The sequence below is a fragment of the Siniperca chuatsi genome, linkage group LG18 (genome assembly GCF_020085105.1).
Source record: "Siniperca chuatsi isolate FFG_IHB_CAS linkage group LG18, ASM2008510v1, whole genome shotgun sequence".
Classification (NCBI taxonomy): domain Eukaryota; kingdom Metazoa; phylum Chordata; class Actinopteri; order Centrarchiformes; family Sinipercidae; genus Siniperca; species Siniperca chuatsi.
Genome location: NC_058059.1, coordinates 26,244,359 through 26,261,970, shown reverse-complemented (window position 1 = coordinate 26,261,970; position 17,612 = coordinate 26,244,359). Strand labels below are relative to the sequence as shown.

The window sequence follows — 17,612 nt, the reverse complement described above, 5'->3', positions numbered from 1 at the left end:
CTCCCACTTATATGAAGCATCCAGTATGGAGGCCTTTCCTGGTGGTATCCATGGCACTCGAGTTTTGACCTTGGCTCTAGGACGGATGTTTCCACTGTCGACCTTGGCCTTTCCCTTTAAAACAGTGTGTGCAGCATGTCATTGGCGTCCGTCAGGCCTTTCTATGCTGCATATAACTACATTGTATGAGAATAGGTGTGTACTATGAACAGGAGTGAGTGGAATGAGTTTCACAAGATTTCATAACTTTTGATCAGGAAATAAGAAAACGGGATAAGATCAAGGAGATACATGTCTAAAAAAGGTGCACATTTACAATAAAAAAAAGAATAACTGAAAACAGCAAAAACGAAAGACATCACTTACATTATAAGTAAAGTAAATCTCTAACCTGAGGTGTCCTGACAGGACTCGTCCCCTGGCTCTTCACGTGGACATAGACCGGTGTGGTGTCATTGATGTGCACATGAATTGGAGGTGAACTTGACCGAGTTCTCATTGCTTTCCTCTGTGAAACAGCGGGCGATTAATATCTCAAACCAATTTAACTGTTCACATCAGAATTTACCATAGAAATTAGTGTTAAGCTGATGACATGAGCTCTGAGGGTTAGAGGTGTATGTGGGAGCACAAGGAAAATAATTCCATACACGATTAGAAAATATGATATTTAAGATTCATTTGATTGCACCATATTTCAGCTTTTCCTTCTAGATAAGGCGGGTAACATTTCTGTAGTACAACATATTTACGATTACTGGGGGTATATTTGAGAAAACTGTGTAATTGCTATGTCAAACGGGGGTAATGACAAATGTTCAGAATCTTATTGTCAAAACCAGGAAGAATGGTAAAAATTTTAAAGTGTATTTTGTATACTTTTAAGCAGCTTTTGAACTTCAGATCTATTTCATCTCCTTGGAATAGAATATTGTGGGATATATTAATCAAAAACTATAAGGAAAAATAAAATAGAATTTGGTAGCAAACACTAGCTGATTAATTCACAACCTAAAACACATGCACTTACAATGTTTTATGTAACACTGGAAACTCTGCTATATTTTTAGATGACTATGGTCAGTGGTGAAGGACGTATTCAGATTCTTTACTTAGGTAAAAGTAACAATACCACACTGTAAAAATACTCCATTACAAGTAAAAGTCCTACATTGAAAATGTGACTTAAGTACAAAAGTATTATCAGGAAAATCTACTTTAATACTTTAATAATTTATATACTATTATATAGTATATTGTTAATTTATTATTACTCATGCATTAATGTTTTCTCTTTTACTTGGTTGAGGTGAAACTAATTCTTAATTATTTGATACTGGGCTGTCACTAATGATTATTTTCCATTATGGATTAATTTGCTGGTTATTATCTTGATCAATCAAATTATTCTATATTCTAGCCCCAATTAAACACCTTCAAAGACCAACAGCCCAAACTTCTAAATGATTGTTTTACTACAATTTAAGACGAGGAAAAGCAGCAAATTGTAACATCATGTCAAACCATGAAATTTTTCATGCATTTTTGCATGAGAAATTACTTAAACCATTGATCAGCTATCAAAACAGTCACTGATAATTTTTTAGATATCAACATACTTGTCAACGAATTGAGTAATTGATTCAATGACTCATTGTTTAAGAACAATGGGTTGGGTAGTTTAATATATATTTTTTACAATGCACCTCGTTTTAAAAGTTCATCATATGTTGTGTTTGTTTGTAACTACAGTAGTAAAAAAGTACAATATTGCTCTGAAATGTAACGTTAGGAGATTATAAGTGTCATAAAATGGAAATATTCAAGTACAGATACCTCATAATTGTACTTACATACAGTACGTTACTTGAGTAAAGGTACTTAGTTACATTCCACCACTGATTATGGGGGGTGTATTAGTCTTAAATCTATAACAGTTAACGCTAATCAAAAGGCAACGTAGCCTTACATTAGCCTTAGCTTATTAGCTAACCCTGACAGCAGCCTTTCTAGCGTCTGTGCAATTAGCTAACAAATTCTCCGTCTTACCATATGAGAAACGAAAATATACTCGTCAAGACTTCAAAATATATTTCATTAGCAGAACAGCGTTGTTTGTTTAGCAGGCAAAATAAGTAGGTTAACATAAAAAGTCTGTTGGAGTGAAAGCTTGGATAAACTTCAACAGGTAGTGACGCTACCTAACTTCTCTCTGGTTGGTCAATTTAAAGAACGTGACATCTTTCTCCAACAGTGATTGGACCAGAGTCGACATTCTATCGTTTCTTAGCAACACACTCAATCAAGTATATTTGTCACATGTAATCATATAAGGTACAATCGCAGTGAAATGTAATCGCGCCAGTTCCTTCAATGTGTGCATTAAAAAGAGTTGAAATAGAATACGAATAGTAATAAATGTATGCTTGTATGATTGGAAGGGGCAGTCTTAGGCAGTGACCTCATTAAGGTCCTAGTGGCCCGAGGGCATGGCTGTGGGTAGAAGCTCTCTTCCATGAGCCTCTCAGTGCTGGCCTGGTCTATCCGGTACCTTCTCACCGACCGCAGCAGGGAGAAAATGCCGTTTTCCGGGCGGTTATGACCTTAATGATTCTTCTAGTCTTATTCTTGCAGCGCCTGGTGTAAATATACTTTAGACAGGGTAGAACTTGGTATTTCACCCTGGTTTTGCAGGACGAAGCAGTGCACGCTTCTGCGAGCTCCGTGACCGTCTCATGCTCGCAGTGCACGTTCTCTGCAACCTGGGATATGGTGAAAATAAATTGCACTTAATTTTATTGTAGGGTACTTTATATGATAACCTGCGTGCACCCTGGTAAGAATGCATAATAAAAATCCTGAATTATTTTGGTTTGATGAAAATTTGAAGTTGGACTGAGTGGCAAAGTATGTGCTAGTTTTATTTCTAAAGCTTGCAAAATTAGGCGAACTAGACTGAATAAATACACGCTTACAACATGGGATCAGTTTATTTGATGTATGTCAAGTATGAAGGCAAACAGAATATACTATTCATGTTTTCCTATAATTTGTAGATTTGGTCACACATGTACATGGAAATTGAAGCCCGTTTGGACTGGGCATCTATTGATGCAAGATACTACAGTGATATCAGAATGTAGACCCCCCCATCTGAGGAGATTTTTGCTGAGGGACATAATTTAGTCCATCTACATGTCAATATATTTTAGCACTATTTAGTTGGACATATTGTCCAGTACAACATTATAATGGTCAGTCTGAGTCTTTTTTATGAAAAAAAAAATATTTTGATCCCCTTACAGACTAAAGGTGGTGCTCATGGTTTCTGTAAAATGAGCGGAACGATTGAACTGTGGAGAATCTAACCGATCTAACGATATGTAGCATGTCCCTATTGACAAAAGTTTAAACATTTATATTTGTATGTGTGATTGAACTAGCTCAAGCGGGTGACCCGGTGGGCTTTAAGAGGTTTTAAACATCCGAAGGACTTCTATAAAAACCAGACCCAGCATCTAATTGAGACCTACGTTATTTGTCAAAATGTGTAGCCACACACGACCAGTAAAAGGACTCTGCGTTTAATTGGGGCTCGGCTTTTAATTGAAGTTTTATGGTACTAATAAGAGTTAGCATTAGCTAGCGTAGCCATTCAAACTGCGGCTACTAATCTCTTGACAAGACGCTTCAGTAACCCTAACCACTTCTCTGGTATCGGGTGGTTGAAAACACTGCTGCCCCGAGTAAACCTTTTGTTTGTACCTGTTATTATGGCAACCCTTAACTGCACAAAACATTCCGCTTTTCCTCGAAGCCATAGTGGTCCAAAGAGTTGTGTTAGCTAGCCAATGGACGGCTGCGGGAAGGTGAGAGGCGATTCGAAAAGATGGCGGCAGCGTCAACAGGCCGAGATCGGAAAAATAGTAGTTGGAAGTTTACGGAAAAAACAAGTCGAGGTGGAAATATCTTTTGTGAGGCGGTTGAGCACAAATGTTCTGTGAATGGATCAGAGGTAGGTAATGCTAGTTAGGCTGATATGGATTGTAATGATGAGAGGGATGAAGAGAATGAGGGGGAAGTAGGGAGATTGATACATATCAATCAAGGTAAAGGGAGTAAAAGAGTTAGAAGGGAAATCAAAGAGAAAGACCTGACAAGTACACAATCATAGTAAGATTTAATGAGAAATTGCAAAGTGACATCTGGAAAATCAACCCATTTACTTTGACAACAGCCCTGGCGAATAAAGTGGGAGAAATAATATACGCAAAGGTGCTAAATGATGGTAATCTACTGATAGGATGTGCAAATGTAAAGTTGAGAAAGCACTTAAAATGAAAGAGATAGAGAAAATTAAGGTGGAAAGCTCAGGGAAATTGGGGTGATGTTGGAAGTAAAGGAGTCATCACAGGAGTGCCAATGAGTGTAGGAATGGAGGAAATCAAGAAGAATATCAAAGGAGGAAAAGTAATAAAAGCTCAAAGGTTGAAAACAACAAGAGAAGGAGTAAAAAAGGAAAGTGAAACAGTAATGATTGAATTTGAAGAAGGCAATATGCCAAAGAAGGTGTTCCTGGGTTTTTTGAGTTGCCCAGTGAGAGTTTATGTTCCAAAACCATTGAGATGTTTTAGCTGTCAAAGATTTGGTCATACAGCTAGGAGCTGTAAAGAGCAGAGAAGATGTGCATGATGTGGGGGGGATCATGAACATGGGATGTGTGGAGCAGGAGTACAGCCAAAGTGCTGTAATTGTGGTGGAGCTCATAATGTGGCCTACGGAGGTTGTGAGATTATGAAACGGGAGAATGAAATCCAGAAGACAAAAGTAGAAAGAAAGATAGAAAGAAGACCTATGCTGAAGCAGCAAGCATGGTAAATGGAAAGAACAAAGGTAGTAACAGTCAAGAGACAATCAGATCAAATGAAAGGGTGTACGTGGATAAAAGAGACCTGGTCACATTCATTGCAGGTGTTATTAATGGTACTGCGGATGTTAAATCTAAAAATGATAAAATTCAGCTAGTAGTTAAAGCAGCGGTGAATCACCTTGGATTAATAGGACTGACGTGGGAAGAGGTGAGGGAAAACCTTGCCATTCAGTGAAGTCAGGATGTACCATGGATTGGTTCATCTTAATTATGGTAAATCTCCTACAATGGAATGCCAGGAGTTTAGTGGCTATTGGTCAGGAATTCAAACACTTAATTTAAACACTGGCAGGGAAACCAGACGTAATCTGTGTTCAAGAAACTTGGCTGAAACCAAACCTAGATTTTATCATTTATGGATATTCAGGGATAAGGAAAGATAGAGATCTTGGTAAAGGCCAGGGTCGTGCTACATTTATCAAGCAAGGAATTCCATATAGACAGCTGGGTGTGGGAGATGATCAGGAATGTGTAATGGTGGAAATATGGGATGGGGGGGGGGGTCATAATAAATTATTACAATCCCTGCAAAAGTTTGGATCTGAATAACTTATTGACAATACAAGGTCAAGACAGAAATAAAGTGGTATGGTGCGCAGATTTTAATGCTCACAGTACAGTGTGGGGAGGCAATCATACTGACTCAAATGGAAGGGTAATTGAAGAGTTGATGGAGGATAGGAATTTAGTACATATGAATGATGGTAGAGGTATGAGAATAAATGTAAATACAGGGAAAGAATCAGCAATAGATCTTACCTTAGCATCTGATAAGATCTACGGTGGACTATGGCAGTATAGTGTATACATCAGCAGCTAGATCCCATTTAAAACAATTGGATGTGAATCAGGCTCAGAACATCTAATAATTTAGCAGTTTGTACAGTGGAGATGGTTGCAGTTTTAGCTGCATTACGTTGGGTGGAAGAAGTGAAAATTGACAAAATCATAATATGTACAGACTCCGCTTCAGCTCTAGTTAGTCTAATATCGTTCCATTCAAGTCGACAGGATGTACTGTATGAAATTCTCTACTCAGTTACAAGAATAACACACCAGGGAGGGCTAGTTATATTTTTCTGGGTTCCAGTGCACATAGGAGTGAAGGGGCATGAAAAAGTGGACAAGGTCACAAAGAAGGCATTAAAAAAGGAAAATGTAGAAATGCAAATAAGAATCAGTAAAGTGGAAATAAAATGTATAATCTGGGAAAAGATTAACCAGAAATGGCAAGAAATGTGGGATAGTGAGGGGAAAGGGAGACATTTATACCATATCCAAAAGAGTATTAAAGTAAATAAGGTAGGAGGGGGAGACAGAAAAGAGGAAAGGGTACCAACGAGACTGAGGCTGGGACACTGTGCTCTAAATAAAACATTAAAAATGGTGGGGAGACATCAGACGGGTATGTGTGAGGAGTGTCAGGAAGAGGAATCGGTGGAACATGTAATTCTACACTGTAGGAAACATCAGAGGGAGAGAGTGATGATGGATAACAGACTAAAGGAACTAGGGGTGCAGAAACTCACTTTAAATACAATACTAAGTATGAATGATAGAGCGCAGGTGAGAGAATTGGTGGGTTTTTTAAGGGATACCGGGCTTTATTATAGGATCCAATGGTAAGGGGTCCCGTCCCGTCCCGTCCCCCCACCCCCCACCCCACCCCCCTCAGTCCCTGGGAAATTGTAGATTATATTGTGAATTTACTTTCTGATCCACACTCCGGAACAGAAGGTGGCGGTAATGCACCATTAAGCTGGATGCCAACCGCCGTTAAAAAAAAAAAAGAAGAAGAAGAAAGAAGAGCTGGCCAATGGACCGGAAGTCTCGCACAAAAAACGTCACCTGCCTGTGTCTGTATTTCCGTTGAAAATAAGGTGAATTAGATAGGAAAATGCACTGAACGGGAACTACTAGACCACTAACCAAACCTGCTGATGTAAGACTGTTTTCAGTCGGCGTTAATAATAATTGCAGATGTGTTGAGGAATACCCATTACTAAAACACGCTCGCTATCAACTGAAACCTAAACCATTACCTAAACGTAGGCCTTTCCACGTAGAGGGGCCCTGAGCGTCTAATTTAGTGTAGCGCTGTAGTACCTCAACGTGGCCAACGGAGGGCAGTGAAGAACCAGACGTTCTCATTGCATTCATGGCGCCCGCCAACCCATCTGCATCAAGTTAGACACAACAGCACACCAACAGTTCCGGTGAAGACATTTAAATTAAAACTATCAAAATGGAAACGTAAACACTGTACGTAAATTGGGGTGGACAAAGAAATTCAGGAAGGTAGTATTTATTACAAGGCTTTTGTGGCACAGGGTACAATGCGTGCTATGAATAGAGTTTATTAGATATTAACATTAAAACACGGAATACCAGCACTATTTCTAGCAATAATAATAAAAATCAGTATCATCATCAGTATCCGTATCACTCTGTGAAGAGCGTGGAGTTGTAGTTCCTCACTGTGGCCCCTGGAGGGCGTGTGATTTCAAACCGACACTCCCGTAAGAATCTTCAAAATAAAATCATTCAACTAGGACGGTGTAGTGAAAAGTGTAGTTTCACCTGCTTTGAGTCCATGTTTCTGTTGCTATCTGCTGTATTGGCATGTGAAGGTACAGGAATGGACTCATATGTACATACAATCATTTATATCTTGCACCCTGTTATCTAACATGAGTTTAATAACAAAATAAATAAATAAAAACTGAGATGGATCTTTTTACTGTTATGACATGTTTGTTTCCGGGGTAGCCCAGCATTGTATTTGGCAAATTAAACACTGCACCAGCCAATAAAAGAACAACTGACACAATAATCCTAGTTAATGACATGAATTATCTGATAAAGCAGATTCACGCTGTGTCATGTTGTGAACACGTTTAGTCATCTATCTGGCAGGGTCAACAGCTGTAACATTACAGATGTGTCCATGACAAGCACCGGATGTGCTTCAGAGCTATTATTGTTTACAATTGCTGAATTAACGTTTCGGAGGTCAAAATAAAGCGTCACAAGATTTCATAAATTAAAAACACTAGCTGCTGAGTACACTAGTTGACTAATTAACTTTTAACTACAATAAGTCAGATAGCAGTCCAGACTGTAAAAGATACTACTCAAATATGTCCCCTTTATACAGCATTTTGAAAGTCTTATATTCCTAAAAATGCATTTAAATGCACCAGCTGATCCATGCTCTATGCTTCCATCCTATAAAAATGAATAAAACAGCTAAGTCTGGTAAATCTGCACATATTTGTTTTGGAAAGTACAAACAGACAAAGTTGATGATGCAGTTACACAATTAACTAATGGCAACAAAGCAGTGAATTTAAACATCCTCCCAAGTCCTTCAATAAAGACACTTATTGGTCCTTTTATGAAGCCAAATTTTCTTTTTCTTTATTGGCCCCATCTGGCAACACAGAAAAACCCCTCTGATACAATAATGGATCTCAGTCACTGAAAGTACACCAGTCTTTGGCATGTTCTATTCTAAACAAACATGCTGCTTACAGAGATAATCATCTGTGCATTTTTTTTTTTTAAAACAGAAATTTTGAAAATACATTTGACAGTTTGACACTGACTGAAAATCACAACAAGCAAGTCACACATGTTGCTATAAAGTAAGGCTACACCCATCTTTTGGACATTTAAATGACCCCTGCATATCTGGGGAGAAAACGGGATTGATCAGTCGGCAGTTATTTGCGATGTGTTCCCAAGAGGCGTCGACATGCTTCTCCGTGGATGTGGGTCCAGTATATGGAGCAGTGGCGTTTGTGCTTGTGTGTCCTTGTCAAAAACAAGTATTTCTTGTGCTCTGGTAGATTCTAATACTAGTTATGCAGGGCGAGCACTGATCTGGTCTCACCAGATCGTACCCCTACGACCGGCCTTCAAATCCTCCCCGTTTTCTGTAACTGTCGAGTCAGTGATGGTTACTCTGCTTCTTCTATGCATTTTCTCAGTATGAATTTTGGACAAACGTGCATAGTGGCAGCTTTAGAAAAGAAACCACCGATTGTGTGGGACTGCGACAACAATCTGATGTTTACTGATTATGTGTTATGTAGCTGAGACATTTTCTGCTAGGAAACTTTATTGTAGCTGCTGGAAACAACTTGAATGCACTCACTATGTTTATCTACGTTTGAACAGTTAAGCATGGGAATAAGAAAAAGACAACAAACTCCAATATGGGTCCAGGACTGCAAATGTAGGTATATTTTGATCCCCCAAATTCTCAAAATATGCTTTAAATCACAGTGAAACTTTTATCCAGCAAAATCTGGTAATAACACGTGAATAACTGGAGTTATCTTAACACTCAACAGTTTGTAAACTATTTTATTATAAATAAAGACAATGGCTGCAGAGGCGAGAGGAAAGCCTTATGTTGCTGACCGGGGTTTTATCTTGGGTTTGTCACAGTGTCCACCTCGCATAAGGCTTTATAATCCCATATGAGAATAGTTTGAACTCTGCATGATGTTGTAGCTCAGCCACCAATTCTAGCATCTGAGAGTCACTTCAAACACAATATCGAAAAGATAACGTGCAAGTTATCTTGTTTGCAAAACTTATCTTGTTAATATCTCATTAATAGCTAACAAAATGAATCTTCTTTGCACAAGTTCTCTTGTTAATACCTCATTCCCACAAGTTAATATCTTGTTCGCACGAGCTACCTTTTTTATACAGTTTATCTTGTTTGCACAAATTAATATCTTGTCTCATATCTCATTCGCACAAATAATCTTGTGTATAGAAGTTATCTGGTTAGAAAATGTTAGTATCATGTTTACACAAATTGATTTCTTGCTCGCACAAGTTATTATCTTGGGTGAATAAAGTATCTCGTTTACACAAGTTGATACCTTCTTAATATCTCGTTCGCACATGTTGTACAGTTTACGCCAGTTATCTTGTTCGTACAAGTAGTATTGTTTACACAGTTTAAATCTTCACAAGTTAACTTGTGCACACAAGATTTTTCGCTAAGCTGTTGTGTTAAAAAGAATGTATCAGCTTCCAGGACTGCGAGGGCTCTGTAACAATCTACTCAGACACCTATCAAATTATGTAAAGCAGAACATTCCATTTCATCATACATAATCAATTTATGCTATTACACCATGTCCACATGCTGCTGGGTAGCTATGTGAAACTGGAAACGTGAAATAACGAATATTCGCACGCACTCATACAATGCATAATCCTGGTTCAAGGAGCGTTAGTCTGTGAATACAAGCAAATTTAAACTTGTATCTGCGCTAATGATCCCACTGGTGCTACATAATAAAATAACTGGTTGTGTTCAAAGTCCTCTTAAAATATGAAGCACAGAAAACATCACTACAGCAAACGGTCTCAACAGAAGCTAAAGTTATCTCGTTTATTTGTTTCTTTTTATAGTTATTGTTATGATCAGTCACTGCACTGTTTGGGGTTATTTTCCATTAAATAATTCTTATTTCGTGCCATTAGGCCACAATATTTTCTATTTTCATGGATTTTGAGTTCAGGGAACACACCGTACAATAACATGTTATAAACATATAAACATGAACGTACAAACTTGTCAACATGCAATATTTGACTATTTAAATGAATACATTTCTTCACTTCTTCTATCCTGATTTATGTCCATACATGTGAATTGTTTTTGTTTTTGTTGATATTCCTTTGCAAAGTAAAAAAACTCATGATTGGCGTTGCAATCTCCACCGACAGCATAGTTTTAGAGCACCACTGGCTATAAAACAAGGATTTCAAAGTCTTTCACACATGCAAATGCACATGTTATTGCTGCCTATTCAACACTTTTCGGAAATCAGCCAACGTGTTCGACACATTCAGGCAGAAGCTGTTAAAAAAGTGACAGCAGATGAAAAGTTCCGATAGGAAAATGTTTGAAATCACTGACTCACACAACTTTTATTCTTTGTAAAAAAGAAGGTCACCAGTGTGACGGGCTGGCATGAAGAACAATCACATGGAAGGATTTTTCTCTTTTTTCCCTAAAGCACAACACACAAGATCAGAACAATTTTACACTTCATAAAGTGCAAGCCTACAATATCTTAATTGTCAAAACGGTCAACACAAGGGAACGTGGAGGCTGATATTACAATGAAAATAGAAAAAAAAAGTATAAACGGCTCACTTTCTCAGAAAAATGTACAATGGAGAAAACAGCGGCAGTGTTCCTCTGCCTCTCTTTAAGTCCTTGAAAGTTGGAATGTAACAGCTTTAGAAAAAAGGCCAAAGAACAAACTGGCCTCATTAACATTTTGCTTCTCCTTAATTTCAACTTCATATTTCATTACACATTTTATAGACTTACTAAATGCTGAACAAACACATCTGTGCCAAAACATTGCTTTACATTATCTGTACACATACTCTAACAATGTCAATAAATATAATAAATGCTAAAAATAGTGTTGTTCTTATCACTTTTGTCAATTCAGAAATCGTAATTCCAACCAGCTGGCTTGGCTACTTCCCGCATTGACGCGTTATTTTAACATTTTGGTCAAGGGCAGTTAACTGTTTGTCAGTATCAGCATCACTACAATGGCCTGTGCAGTCTCTCCCCCTGCCGGTGCCACCTGATAAACATTCAGACTTCTACCTGCCATCAGCTCTGTTTCAGGTCTGTTAAGATGTGGAGCAAAATTCAAAACGTGAAACTGTCTAAAGAAAACTTAAAGGCCTGAAGCCTAGCTAGTAGCCTGAGTAGTGGTGGACAAAAAGATATTACATACAGTAGTGACAATCTACTTTTAGCTATTCTAAGACCCTTATCAGAAGTGTGACTAAAAATGTAAATTTCAAGGTTATGGGTGGTATTATAGATTTTTCTAATTATCCACATATCCCATTAAAAGTCCCAAACCAACAATGAATGTCTCCTCCTAACTAAAAGTCTTGTGTGTGAACACAGCCTGACGGATCTTCTTCCTCTGAGCGATAGAAAACACATCAGCGAGCTGCTCTGTTGTACTGGGTGACATGTTCCTTCATCACCATGAACACACACACTGTAGTTTATTCTGACTCAGCCCCACACACACCGTCCTGCTGCCCCAAACACTCACTACAGCGCCACATGCAGATTCATCCGCCGCTGAAAACAGTCCCCAACAAATGCACTATTTCCTCCTGTGTGTTTGATAAAAACTACAGTAACCAGCTGTTTGAGGAAACTACTGAACCTTTTTAAAAAATGCCTCAAGTATACATTTTTTAAAAATTAGAATTCAGTTGGATCCAATGGGCTTGACAGACAGGTAGGGAGAAGCATTGAGATATGGACTAACGCATTGTTGATTTTGGTCTTTGGTCTTAATAATAATAATGATAAATAACACTAAACAATGACAGCCTTATCATTTACGCTAGAGGAAACCTCATGGCAATCTGCCTGTTAGATTATGAGATATGAGATATCTTGTGGGCAAGGTAAACTAACATTTTGGCCTTGTCTTGAACCAAGTGTTTAGGGGGATATCAAAATCTTTGGGAATCTACTTTTCAGAAAATCAGCAATTTCCTGGCAATTCAGCCAGTTACTCGACATATCCTTCTCAGGGTCAAAGTATTGGATGGAGACCTTCTGACAGACACTGCGATCTTTGAGCCCCCCTGCTAGTGGGACAAAAATAAAGGTTACAATGGTACCTATTAACGACAACTAGTCAGAAACTTGCATATCCTCTGGAACAATGCAGCAGCATGTAACTGCTTAAAGCCTTCTCTTCTTGTCCTAAACAACCTGAGCGCTTTAAAGTGTTCTGTGAAGCACAAGCTAACTACAAAAGCTGTAGTTTGTTAGATTCCGGAAACTAAAATATAATCTCATTCAATTGTTTAAATGTTATTTGCACACCACTGATTGAGCCTAGAATCTAGAAACTGTCTGTTGATAGTGGAAATTCTTCTGGTGTTCCCATGACCACTGAAGTCAACAAACACCGTTCCTCCAGCACCCTGGTCTCTGGGCTCCCTTAATGCTGCTATCCGCTGTGATCAGTGTGGAAAGAAATGTCTGTACTGTGAGGCTGCATGGGGGATTTAATTCTGGCAGCAGTGTGACAACAGACGACGGAGGTCTACTGAAATGCTACTTTCTACTGCAGAACAAAACTCAAACAGAAACAATACATGAAGGGACCGAGAAAGTACTTAAACTATGTTTCTGAAAAATGAAAACTACAATAATAATAATAAAAATAATAATAATAATTTATGATGATTTATGAGAAAGGTCCTGGGCCATATTAGAACCCAGGGCATCATGGGAAGTGCCTTTGACCACTGACTGAATACAATGCCTTAGCATAACTGTGCTTCAGTCACGAGAACAGGTGGCTACCTGGTTTAAGGCCATTAACAGGATGAGTTTAGACATTATGATACTTCCTGTGATCCACTTCATTCCTCAGTAATCCCACTGAACGTACACCACCTACAAACTACCATCATTTTTTAAATATCTCAAGCAGTAACCACCATGACTGAGTGCTGAAGTGCACATTAACCCCTTTTTCAAACGTGTAAACTGAAATGCAAGGAATGCATTGCAGTGCATGAAAATCCTACACTTGGCTATTATTGCTTCCCCCTCTCTCTAGTTCTGTCAGTGTGCTTACAGGTTATATGTACTAGTGATGACGGATCTTTCTGAGCAGTTTGGAAAACGAGTACTACTGCTCAGTCTGAGCTTTTATTGGCGATGGAGCAGACTTCTGCTGCTTCCTATGCACTGTGTTTGAAAATACAGCTATTGCCATGTGTGGCTATATTAGCTATATTCTCTAAATTCATTTGCATTGTGGATATAGTCTTTTTATGTGAATCTATGCCCCGTCAATTTCTTTTGGGTGAAGCAGACAAGATTTAGGTCTTTTTCAAGAAAAGCGGCAGCCGTGTAGAAGCTAGTGTAGAAGTGACTGTTTCATTTTCAGTAACCATAACAGCACTAATAACTGACATGAAAATCTAAATTTGCAGTATTTACTTTAATATAAAGTGGGAGATTACCGAGCTACAAAAACTGATTGAGTTTTGAAATAACCCCCCCCCAAAGTCTTTGAATATACAGTATATGTCAAATCATATAGTCTATGTGTCAAATTGCAGATAATTGCGTCAATATTTTCTTTTTTCTCTTATCTGATATTCGCTGAATGACTAAGCAGAAATAATATTATTTCCACTGTGCTGTTTCCCCCAACCAACTACCTTGGTCATGGTCTCAACTGTTCTCAGTAGTTAAAGTCAGCCATGTTGGTTGCTGCTTGTTCATCCCTCCTCAGTGCCACTGAGGCTTCCTCTCTCTTCACCACATTTGGATCTTTTTGTGGTTCCAGTAACAGATGGCAGCATCTGTAAGCTTGAAGTAGTGGATCAATGGCAGAAAAGTAAAATCCATGTAGCAGACATGTCAGGAAAGTAACATGACTGCAGTTCAAGAAGGTGAAATATGACTGATGTTGCCTGTAGTTTACAAAGCAGCCAACCAATGAGATTCCATTCAAGCTATACAACTGGCAGGCCACATGATAATGCTGTCATCATTAAGTTTACAGAGGTGTCAGTGGCAGTTAAGCAATAAATGAAAGGGTGCATGCTGTCAGTGAAAAAATATTAGAGGGCATCCCTCGTTACCTTTTCAAGGTCATCTCCTCTGTTATCAAGCGAGATTGTCTTCATTTGTTGAGTCAACTACAAATGTACAGGTCCATGCAACACATGCACTGGCTCAATTTACATTATCCCAACCCCATGCCATTTTAAAATCTACAAACTCTTATATCCTTTAAAAGGTGGAGGCCATTCTTTGTGGATATAAGAACAAAACCGATACATTTCTTTGCCTTTTTGCATGCAAATACAGCACAGTGACATGGGAAAGGAATAACGGTCACTTTCAAAACGCACAAGGCTGAAACAATGGACAGTTAAAGGCATTAGACGGATTGCTGGTTAATGACATGGAGTGTGATATCTTTACAACTAATGAGGGCCTACAACACGCAACAGAACATGACCTTATGCACCTCAGCCTGCTACAAGTTAAACTGTTATGCAGCAAGCACTGTTTGGCAAATACAAAAATCCAGACCAGTAATAACATTTTTGGTGAAATCTTTTAAATTCTAACCTAGTGTGCGAATAATCTGCTAACATTCTACTTGTTTTTTATATTTACTAATGCAGTGAAAGGTTTTGTTTAGCACTGTGTTCTCGCTCAGTACCACCCTGTCTTCATACAGATAGATAAAGTCACATCTGGAAGCCCAGGATCATTTAGGCTTACACAACCTTCGCTCTAATAAGCAATGATAAATATTTTTTAAAAAGAACACTAAACCAAGACTGACAACTTCTTTACAATTATCTGACATGAGGAATAATGTTAGAGGCTGCAGTTTTTAACCAACATTTGGATGGGGAATGGCGAGTTGAAAAGTTATTTGCAGCCTCTCACTTGTTCGTTTACTCTTATGTCTTATATTATGCTTGTATTTACGAGGCAAGCCGCTGAGACTCAAAATGGGGAATTTACACTGTATTAAACTCTCTGGCTTATCGGTGTGAACATTTTCATGTTGTGCTACATTTGCATCCACAAGTAACAGTTAAATGCAGGACATGAACTTGTATGTGCTGAATCAGTTATTTCATTACCTGTGTAGAAAAAAAAAAAGAAAAAAGAAAAAAGACAGACAACTGTGAGGGCTCTGGCAGTTGAGTCTGTATGTACATGTATGCCATTTTGCCCTGTGCGAAGATGTTAGTAGGCTTCCAGTGAATCATCCCAAAATAGGCTCTGCACGTCCAGCATGGTCGCCAGCTCCAAAATATGCTTCTGTAGAAGGCTGCTCTCCACTGTGTCCTGTTTGGGGAGCTCAGGGTACGACTCCGGGAAACTCCGGGTCTCCTGCAAGCACAACATCAAATACCTCTGACTCCCACAAATAGCACAACACACACGCTTTGAATGAAAACAATTAACTAGCAAAAGTTTTTTTCTGTGATTACGAACTGCCATGAATTCTTTAGTGTTTCACTATGGACAGAGGTCTCTACTAAAATGATCTTGAAACTGGTTCAATTTGTAAAAGCATCTTTTTCTCTCTGTTTCAAACCTCCGTCCAGACTAAAACTGGGTTTTTCTCACCCCAAAACAGAGCTTTCGTCTCATAAATACTACGTTAACCAGCATTCATTCCCAAACTGCTGCACTGCGGTGATAAAATCATTATTTTATAATTGTGACGTCATCTGATCAGCATAAATCCAGCTTAATGACAACGGCTCTGCTGCATATTCAGCTATATTGAAATTTAAAATGAACAATCACAGAGAAAGTGACACAGCTCCTGACCCTCACTGGAGAGCTTATGTCATCGTTTTTGTAAAAGCTCCGTTTACCCTGTACACAATGAAACCCCAGGCCGGTGTTTGAAAATTCATACACACTATAAACAGTTTTGGAAGAGCTCCAATTTGGGGTGAGAAAAATGTCATTTTAGTCTGGACAGAGGGCTGAAACTGAGAGAACCGGCTTAATGTGGACGTACTCACTCAACACCAGGCAGAAGACATCAGATTAGACTATACATAAGACATTGATGCCAACATATTAACACACACGTCTGTGTGTTTGTAGTTGTAATAAGTACAAACCACTCTTTATTACTGTAGAGAAAAGGGATAATAAGATGTAAGGTTTGAAAATCAGATTGCACTATGGGGCTTTGAACAATATTGACCTTATTTCTGCATTTGTTAGTAAGGTCCATTACATATATCTATATATAACTCTTTATATAATTCTTAGAATATTTACTTACCAAAGCTAAAAAACAATAACTAGTAAGTAAAGGAGCCACTTGTCCAGGTAACATTTGTTAAAAGGTATAGAAAACTCAAAATTTGTAGCTAAACAGGTCTGGCCAGCTTAGATTGCTGTCAATTGCTCCCATTTTGTTTCTTTACTTTAATTTGATCAACTTACTTCCTGGTTTGCGTGCTTGTTTTAAAACAGTTGGGCAGTGTTTGGTCACAGGGGGGGGACTATAAGTATATTACAGGTGAAACCTGCACATTTGGCTAGATTTTTCACCATAGAACTTCCAAGAGGCAGATTCTAAGTGAGGAAGAAAAAGGATATTTGTGTGCACCTCAGCATGAAATGTATGCTCCACAAACATAACTGGACACAAACAGCTGGTTGTTGGGGGCTCAAATATACAGTTTATGGCTGAAAAACATGTTTCTAAATCAAGTTTCCTGTTTCTTTAACAAGCCCATTGTTGGATAATGCAAACCTAAATGAACAAAGTAAAAAAACGAAACTTTCCAACTATGGCTGTGACCAACGAAAAACAATGATTTTGCACTTGTATACCTTTTAGTATGATTTTTAAGAAAGAAGGTATATGGACAATATCTTTTAGGCTATTATTCTTATTATTGCAATTCATCATATGAGATTTTTTATTTTAAGTGACAACCATCTGTAAAGACCAAAATTACAGACCAAATAAATAAAATAAAAATGAATGTTTGTTTTTTTAGAATACAAATCGCAGGAGTCACTCTCAAAAATGAAAGTCCGATAAATACCATTTCTTTTTTTAAA

At 38.2% G+C, this 17,612-nt stretch overlaps 2 protein-coding genes across 5 annotated transcripts in view; both read right to left on the bottom strand.

Moving 5' to 3' along the window:
• odf2a (outer dense fiber of sperm tails 2a) overlaps positions 1–3,906 on the bottom strand; it is a 31,070-nt gene extending 27,164 nt beyond the window's left edge. For 2 of the 3 annotated variants that reach the window (XM_044173037.1, XM_044173039.1), the window contains exons 1-3: positions 2,050–2,215; positions 392–508; positions 1–114 (exon numbers count right to left, since the gene is read on the bottom strand). In XM_044173037.1, the coding sequence (XP_044028972.1) occupies positions 1–114; positions 392–508; positions 2,050–2,052 (234 nt within the window). In that variant the 5' untranslated portion in view covers positions 2,053–2,215. Of the gene's footprint in view, positions 115–391; positions 509–2,049; positions 2,216–3,765 lie in introns of those variants that run through there. The other variant, XM_044173038.1, reaches the window with a different exon arrangement.
• A 4,414-nt stretch (positions 3,907–8,320) lies between these two features.
• scai (suppressor of cancer cell invasion) overlaps positions 8,321–17,612 on the bottom strand; it is a 43,663-nt gene continuing 34,371 nt past the window's right edge. For both annotated transcript variants that reach the window (XM_044173046.1, XM_044173045.1), the window contains exon 17: positions 8,321–15,905. In XM_044173046.1, coding sequence (XP_044028981.1) covers positions 15,759–15,905 — 147 coding nt within the window. In that variant the 3' untranslated portion in view covers positions 8,321–15,758. The remainder of the gene's footprint in view (positions 15,906–17,612) is intronic.